The sequence below is a fragment of the Mobula birostris genome, chromosome 9 (genome assembly GCF_030028105.1).
Source record: "Mobula birostris isolate sMobBir1 chromosome 9, sMobBir1.hap1, whole genome shotgun sequence".
NCBI lineage: Eukaryota > Metazoa > Chordata > Chondrichthyes > Myliobatiformes > Myliobatidae > Mobula > Mobula birostris.
Window position 1 is genome coordinate 107491944 of NC_092378.1, and position 9320 is coordinate 107501263.

Consider the following 9320-nt stretch of genomic DNA (forward strand, 5'->3'; position numbering starts at 1 on the left):
TTTTTTTGTTGTTAAGCTCTCACTGTCACTACCTGCACAAGAAAACTGTGTTAACCTGGAGTTTTGATCTCACTTTTATAGGCTGCAATAGGGCTCATCTCAGACTAACACTTAACTGTAACAGGCTGACCACTTAGTAGGTTAGATACACTTTCCAAGAGAGGGCAGCAACCCTTCTGTATTTGTGTGTTAAGATAAACACTTGTTGAACAATTGCTTGTCTGAGCCTCACGTCTGCCCACACAATGCAAAGAATCATTCTCTAGTTTTATTGAATAATAATTCAATACATTCATTTCCAAACTGTAGTGCTCTTTCATTGTTAATTGAATTTCACTTCTACACGTCATTCTGCTGGCTAAAATTTTTCATTAAATAATATTGTTATTTTTTAGAAGTTAATATGATTCTAATGTTGGAATCAAATCCATGTCTGTTCTGACATAACTTGAATAATCTTCTCATCTATATAGATATGGGATTGTACCAAGGGAAAACTGATGACAAACTTACATCATTACATTAAGGCATGATTATTTTGAAATGCTGGGCTACACAGTAATGTGTACTTCATGGTCCCTGAGCTCTGACTGATGATTCTGCTATCAACATTCACTGAGTAACTAACAGTACTTTACATCATCAGTGGGTAGATTTATGAGTTTGGTAAATGGACGCATATGGACAAAGCTCTATTTCTGTTTCGTGTGTCCATCCAATGTTGAACCAGCCGTGAGCATTGACAAACTTACTGTAGGTGGAATGTAAACATGAAAAGACCAATGCGGGAAAATGTGGGTTCTCAACAAACAAAGATGTGAGACTTTATAATGAGAAATAATAAAATGTCAGCGGAATTAAGCAAATGTCTCCTGTCTGTTTGTGTATTGGATTTTCAATAAGCTTTTGATATGTTTGTGTTCAGGTGAAGATAAACAAGGACAGCTCACATAGAATTTGGGGTTACTGTGTCCTTGAGAGTTGTTTAGCAAATGGAAAACAGAGTAGAGAAACAGACCCCTCATAGATAGCCAGGCTGCAGCTAATGGGGTCCAACAGGGATCGGTGCTGGATTCCAAGCATTTACAATGTCTATTAGCAGTTTGTCTGAGAAAACCTGATGTAACTTTTCCGTATTTGCTGATGATAGAGACCTAATTGGGAATTTCTGTTCAGGCTGCATCTGGAGTATTATATTCAATTCTGGTCACTCATCATTGGAAGGATGTGTAGACCATGGAGAGGGTTCGGAAGAGGTTTATCAGTGTGCTGGCTGGATTGGAGAGAATGTGCTATAAGGAGAGTGAACAGATGAGAATTGTTTTCAGTGGAGTAGGAAAGGGATGACCTGACAGAAATTTATAAAAATATGAGAGGTGTTGATAGAGTAGACAGACTTTTTGCCCAAAGTTGAAATGTCCACTACTGGAGGGCATGCATTTATGGTAAGAAAGGAAAATTTAAAGGAAATGTATGGGATAAGTTTTTTTAATAGAGTAGTGGGTGTTGGCGCTGTCTTACCATCAGTGGTAGTGGAGGGAGATACGATAGAGGTGTTGAAGACGCTCTAAGAAAGACACATAAATGTGCAGAGAACAAGGGATATGGACAACATGCGGACAGAATGGATGAGATATCACTAGCTTAATTAGTTTGGCTGAAGGGCCTTTTCTTGTCCTGTACTGTTCTAGGTTCTAAAGCCTTGGTAAAATGACAGCTATGTTATTGTTCACAATTTTGGACACTTTGTTTTCTTAAAAAGACATGTTCACTCTTAAGGTGTTTTGCAAAGTTTCACAGGACCAGTTAGAATATCAGATGTGGATTAAAAAATGCACAACAATAATGAACCAACATGCTAATTTACCAGTTTAATTTAGAGAAAGTCAGAAATACTCAAGAAGTCTGTAAATTTTCCTTTTTCTCAGCCACATGCACAGCCTGACCTGTGAGTAATTCCAGCATCCTGTTTGTGAAGTTTCCAGCATTTGCAAGTGTTTTTGATTATCAGATGTGTGGGTGCTCACCACTGATAGTAGAATGTTTAAGTACATTTTCTACTCAGTAAATGAAGTAGCCCATTCTGCCATAAGTAGCTGGTAACATTCACGTCACCAAGTGCCAGGTAACAAGGACCTCCAATAATATATCATGCAGAATTTTATCCTTGTGTTCATTACTAGTACAGAATTCCCTAACATTACCATCCTGTGTATCATGACTGACCAAGTACTGAACTGAATCAGCTACAAAAGTACTGTGATAAATGAGTTGGTCAGACCCTGGCTTTGCAACGGCAAGTGACTCACTTATACCACAGTAAAACCTTTCCACCTTCCAAAGGTACAATTCTGCAATGTGATGGAATGCTCCCAATGTTCTTTTTGTATTTTGTTAGTTTTTCTGTGTGGGGGTGAGGGGGGATGTTGGGTGGTTGAAGATTGTGTTGCTGTTTTTTTTGTGTGCAGGGGGTAGGTTTGCTGTTTCTCTTTGGATTTACTTCCATGGTTTTCTTTGTTTCATGGCTATCTGTAGAAGAAGACCCACAGAGTTGTATACCACATACATACTCTGATAACATATGAACCTTTGAAACTTTGAACAGTGCATTGAGGTAATACATGGTAAAGCAATAACAGAATGCAGAATAAAGTGTTACTTTCACCAAGAAAATGCAACGCAAGCTGACAGTAAGATTCAAGGCCGCAGTGAGGTAGGTTGTGAGGTCAAGACATCATCCTACTAGGGTACTGTTTAATGCCCTTATAATTGTGGGGTAGAAGCTGTCCTTGAACCTACTATTACGTAGTTTCAAACATTTGTATCGTCTGCCCTATGGAGGATGGAGAAGAGAGCATGTCGGGGGTGAGTGCGGTCCTTGATTATGTTGGCTTCTTTACCAAGGCAGCAAAAGGTGCAGGTAGACTCCATGGAGAGGATGCTAGTTTTTTTTCTGTGCTAAATTTTGGTCACAACTCTGTATTTTCTGCTGATTATTGGTAGAGCAGTTGCCACACCAACCTGTGATGCATCTGGATAGGATGCATTCTATGTTGTATCAATAAAAACTAGTGATGGTCGGATGGGCCATGCCAGATTTCTTTAGCCTCCAGAAGAAGCTGGGATTTCTTGGCCATGATGTAACTAGGAGCCTGTTGGTGACATTCACTCCTGGGAACTTGAAGCTCTCATCCTACTTGATCTCAACATTGTTGATGTAATCAGGCGCGTGTGCACCACCCACACTCGTGAAGTCAATGACCAGCTCTTTTGTTTCACTGACATTGAGGGAAATATTGTTGTCATAACAGAATGTTATTAGACTCTTACTTTACTCAGCTTATTGTAATTTGAGATTCGGCTCACTGTGCTGGTATCATTTGTAAACTTGTAGATGGAGTTCGAGCAAAACCTGGCTACACAGTTGTGAGCGTACAGAGAGTAGAGTAGGCTACCGCTGATGAAGCCTTGTGGGCCGCCAGTGTAGAGAATAATGATGATGGAGGTAATGCTACCTACCCTTACTGAGTGTGCTCTGTTGGTTAGGAAGTCAGGTTGTGAGCTGAAGACAGGGTAGCCCTGTGACATTGATGGTCCTCTGTTCATGTGTTCATTCTGAAGCTGAAACAGCATGCTACAACTCTAGAGAGTCACCAGCACGATTTAGAGTGGGAAGGTCAGGGAAGCTTCTATGGTTCCTGGTGATTATACCTGTGAGAAGTGTGTTCAGTTGCAGCTGCTGACTGACCGCATAGAGTGACTGGGGCTGTAGATGAATCAAAAGGATGAGATACTGCAGAGGGAATTGAGAGAGATGGGTAGAAGGTTAAAATGTAGGAGCAGTAGGGTTATAATCCCTGGGTAACTCCATGTGTTGTTTCCTAGTGAGCGTGGGAATAGGAGAATAGGGTTGATGAATGTGTGGCTGATGAACTGGTGCAGGTCCGAGGTATATCTTGGAGTGTTGGGATATCGTTCAGGACAGGGATCACCCGTACAAGAAGGACACATCGCAATAGGCTTCCTGCTGGAGGCAATTGCTAAAGTTACTTGGATGGGTTTGAACAAGTTGAGCAGGATATGGATCCAAAAGTGGTTATGCAATCAGTGAGGAAACTGAGGTAAATATAGAGGCTAAATTGAACAAATCCAGCCAGCAGGAGCAGGGCAAGAAGCGAGGAAGGTTTGATCACCTAAACTGCAAGAAGTCGAACAGGCTAATGTATCTTCGGATATCTTTGGCATGTGGGATTGTGATAGTATATCTACTACAGAAATATGAGACAGTGAGTGGATATCATTTGTTTGGATTTTCAGGAAGCCTTTAACAAGGTCTGGCACACAAAGGGGCTACTCTGGGTAAGTGATAAAGTACAAGTATAGGTAGAAAGGTGGTTGATTGCCAGAAGTCGGAAAGTTGAGATAAAGGGTACTTTTCGGGATGGCAGCTGGTGACTTTTGGAATTCCAAAGGGGTCAGTGTTGGATTTGCAGCTTTTCACTTCATACAATAATGATTTGGATGGAACTGATGATATTGTGGCTACACTTGATAAGCGGAGGAACAGGCTATACCCCTGAGGCAAGTAGTCTGTAGAATGACCTGGACAGGTTGGGAGAGTGGGCAAAGTTGAGGGAGATGGGATACAGAATAGTGAATGTGAGGTTATACACATTAGAATAAGAACAACAGACTATTTTTCTAAATGGGGAAAATTTTCAGAAATCAGAGGTGTAAAGTGACTTAGGGTTTCTAACTTAGAATTCCCTCATAGAAGCATAGAAACATAGAAAATAGGTGCAGGAGTAGGCCATTCGGCCCTTCGAGCCTGCACCGCTATTCAGTATGATCATGGCTGATCATCCAACTCAGAACCCTGTACCAGCCTCCCCTCCATACCTCTTGATCCCTTTAGCCACAAGGGCCATATCTAACTCCCTCTTAAATATAGCCAATAAACTGGCCTCAACTGTTTCCTGTGGCAGAGAATTCCACAGATTCACCACTCTCTGTGTGAAGAAGTTTTTCCTAATCTTGGTCCTAAAGGGCTTCCCCTTTATCCTCAAACTGTGACTCCTCGTTCTGGACTTCCCCAACATCGGGAACGATCTTCCTGCATCTAGCCTGTCCAATCCCTTTAGGATTTTATATGTTTCAATCAGATCCCCCCTCAATCTTCTAAATTCCAACGAGTATAAGCCTAGTTCATCCAGTCTTTCATCATATGAAAGTTCTGCCATCCCAGGAATCAATCTGGTGAACCTCCTTTGTACTCCCTCTATGGCAAGGATGTCTTTCCTCAGATTAGGGACCCAAAACTGCACACAATACTCCAGGTGTGGTCTCACCAAGGCCTTGTACAACTGCAGTAGCCCCTCCCTGCTCCTGTACTCGAATCCTCTTGCTATAAATGCCAGCATACCATTCGCCTTTTTCACCGCATGTTGTACTTGCATGCCCACTTTCAATGACTGGCGTATAATGACACCCAGGTCTCGTTGCACCTCCCCTTTTCCTAATCGGCCACCATTCAGATAATAATCTGTTTTCCTGTTTTTGCCACCAAAGTGGATAACTTCACATTTATCCACATTAAATTGCATCTGCCATGAATTTGCCCACTCACGTAATCTATCCAAGTCACCCTGCATCCTCTTAGCATCCTCCTCACAGCTAACACTGCCGCCAGCTTCGTGTCATCTGCAAACTTGGAGATGCTGCATTTAATTCCCTCATCCAAGTCATTAATATATATTGTAAACAACTGGGGTCCCAGCGCTGAGCCTTGCGGTACCCCACTAGTCACTGCCTGCCATTCTGAAAAGGTCCCGTTTATTCCCACTGTTTGCTTCCTGTCTGCCAACCAATTCCCTATCCACATCAATACCTTACCCCCAATACCATGTGCTTTAAGTTTGCCACTAATCTCCTGTGTGGGACCTTGTCAAAAACCTTTTGAAAATCCAAATATACCACATCCACTGGTTCTCCCCTATCCACTCTACTAGTTACATCCTCAAAAATTCTATGAGATTCGTCAGACATAATTTTCCTTTCACAAATTATGTTGACTTTGTCCGACGATTTCACCGCTTTCCAAATGTGCTGTTATCACATCTTTGATAACTGACTCTAGCAGTTTCCCCACCACCGATGTTAGGCTAACCAGTCTATAATTCCCTGGTTTCTCTCTCCCTCCTTTTTAAAAAAGTGAGGTTACATTAGCCACCCTCCAATCCTCAGGAACTAGTCCAGAATCTAAAGAGTTTTGAAAAATTATCACTAATGCAAGGACAATTTGCAGGTGAGTCAATAGTAAAGAAGTGAATTAGCATTCATTTTGGAAGGATTAGAATATAAAAACAAATATATAATGCTGTGGTTTAAGTCATAGGTCAGACTGCATTTGGAATATTGTGAGCAATTTTGGATCCTGTCGCTAAAGAAGAGAGCTTAGTAGGGTCCGGACACTCACAAGAATGATCACAGGAATGAAAGGCTTAACACATGAGGACACAATTTCTATGTATATTAAGAGAAAAATGGGTAAAAGATTAGAGTATTTTCCCTTTAGTAATATATATATATACAGCTACAAGTAAAGAGTACAGTCTTAAATGTGTATTTCTCATCTGTCTTTACTGTGGCAAAGGATATGAAACCTGGTGAGTTCAGGGAGAATTTCAATGATATCCTGAAGCATATTGACATACTAAAGACGAGGCATTTGCAGTCAAAGCTCATAATACATAGTGTATATATCTCCAAGATACTGATATCAAGTTGCTCTAATCACAGAAGGAAAATTTGCTTCTTCGAGTGGACTTTCAGGAAATATATTGCAGGAAATTTTGGCATTGCATAAACCAATTGAATGTTCCAACTTCAGTGTTCCAGATGGGAAAAAGCAAATTCCTCTATCCACAATGATATTGAAAGAGATAATAATGATGATTTTGTCTCCCGGATGTTGAATTTTTAGGATTATGTGATCGCATATTTAAAGCTGCATTGGTAATTCTGTTTTAGAAAACAAAATGCTTTTTCAGGATTAAGTTTTATGGAGAGCCAGAATTACTTTTCACATTTTCTCTGGAGTGTAGACAGCTGAGGGGTGACCTGACAGAGGTGTATAAATCAAGAAGGGAATCAATTGGTGGTCATAGTGTTTATCTGAGTGTAGGACAGTCTATACTCAGGCACCAGAAGAGAAACTTTTTCACACAGAGTGGAGGGTATATGAAATGAGCTGGGAGAGCAAGCTGTAGAGACATGTATAATTACACTGTGGAAGAGACATTTAAACAGTTCCACTGTTCGAGATGGTTTAGATGGATATGAGCCAAATGTCAGCAAACGTGAGTGACTAGGTCAGATAGACATTAGTTGGTATGAATGAGTTTGGCTAAGTGGACTGTTCCCTTGTGGTATAAATCTATATTTTAAATGTAAAGCTTGCTTTGAGTAGTGAGTCATGATATGTTGTTGAAGTATTAAAGCCATACGGAAATATTTCGATCTCCTCTTTCAAATATTTTGCTGTTCAGAATCTGAAATTGATTCATTTACAATGGATTGAAAAGTAACTTCCATGCAAACAAACATTTGTTGGCTCAATGCTTTTATGTCCAAGTTCTTTCTCCACTTTGTTGTTATCTAGTGATAGAGGTAAACAGACCCTGCAGTATTGTTTGTGTTCTTGTAAGAGGACATATCTGACAGATATATTTCTGAAATTGTGTATACTTAATAAATCAGCCACAGCAAATGATAAAACATTAATAAAAATGAATGTTTATTTAGTTTAGTTTACCAATTATGCCAAAATTTAATCAATGACAAAATGTGGAATTAAATGTTGATCTCGCTGTTGTTCACCGTAATTTGTTGATTGCATCTTCAACGGTACTTGGAGCTCAATTCATGTGCGAGCAACTCAAGGAATTTGTCGACAGCACAGTGAGTTGCAGGGGTGAACGCAGGCAAGTGAATGGCCAGGGTAACTGTGATACAATCAGCCAACAGCTGTAAAAGAGAAAAATTATAAAAATGAGGCAGTGTTAGCATTTGCAACTCATGATTTTACCCATCAAATGAATGTTGGTTGTTTGTACTTTGACTGCTTTGCTGTGTATCGTGTAGAAGGAAAAAGTATTCCCTGCAAAGCTGAACAAGACTACACTTCCAGATAGCTGAAGTTGCAACTAAATAAAGTTGAAAGTTCAGAGTTGCTGATCTAATCACAATATCATAGTTTGTGTAATGACAATGAGGAAGAATCTGTAAAATTGTTACATACCTGAAAGTTGTGAGGATCCACAAGAAGTTCTTCACCATGTCTCTTGGCAAGCTTTTCCAGGTGTTTACTCAGGTTGTCCACGTTATGGGCTGCATCCGCCACAGCTTCCATGACAATGCGACCATGTCTTCTGACAGGCTGGTCAGAGGCTTTGTAGCCATTGAATTTCGGGAAGTACGTCTTAGCTTGAGGGTGGATCTCAAACAACCTTCAGAAACATGGAAAGTGAAAGCAGAAATTATGTTCCAACACAATATACACTACATCTCACTTAGGATTAAATTCCATTATTCTCCAGACCAGCAATCACATTATTTTGGAAAAACTTCAATCCTATGCAGAGAATATATTCGTACACTTATTAATGGTCTCAATGTGCAAGGGAAATGCAAAGAAATATTAACAATTACAAATAATAGCTGAAAATGCAATAATTATACTGTGAATCTAAGAAAATTACCTGGCTAAAGCATCGGCACCCAAAGCTTCAGCATTTGCCTTGATGTGGTGGCCCAGTTCCTCTATAACGTGTTTGTTGGGGCCAGAGAGTACCATTGTTGCTGAGTTTTCACTTTTTCAGATCTCTCAATAACCAGGAGATGCCTCTGGCTTGATGAGTCCATATTTATTGTAATTCACACTGAGCCACACCCTCTCCACCCCACTTTTCTCATTGGTTGACAATAGTGAATAAAGAACCAATCGTCTGTTTCACATACAACTGTTAGCAAAGATATCCTGTCCAGAAGAGCTAAACACTACCTGCACATATTTCACTTGATGCACACGTGTAAAGGTTTAGTTTATTGCCATATAAGTTATCAGTAAATGCACATTAATAGTCATTAATCAATATGTGTTTCCAAACTAACCCTGTTATAATAATCCCTTACTCACTCTTCCTTCAGTTAGTCCTGACGAAGGGTCTCGGCCTGAAACGTCGACTGCACCTCTTCCTAGAGATGCTGCCTGGCCTGCTGCGTTCACCAGCAACTTTTATGTGTGTTGCCTGTTATAATAA

The 9320-nt window shown here is 40.3% G+C and overlaps 1 protein-coding gene across 1 annotated transcript; it reads right to left on the reverse strand.

The window, feature by feature from the left end:
- Positions 1-7899: 7899 nt before the first annotated feature.
- On the reverse strand, positions 7900-8854 carry LOC140203424 (hemoglobin subunit alpha-like). The gene is made up of 3 exons (XM_072269484.1): positions 8760-8854; positions 8300-8507; positions 7900-8025 (listed from the first exon to the last, which is right to left on the reverse strand). The coding sequence occupies exons 1-3, from the start codon at positions 8852-8854 to the stop codon at positions 7900-7902; spliced, it is 429 nt and encodes a 142-aa protein (XP_072125585.1).
- Between the last annotated feature and the right edge of the window lie 466 nt (positions 8855-9320).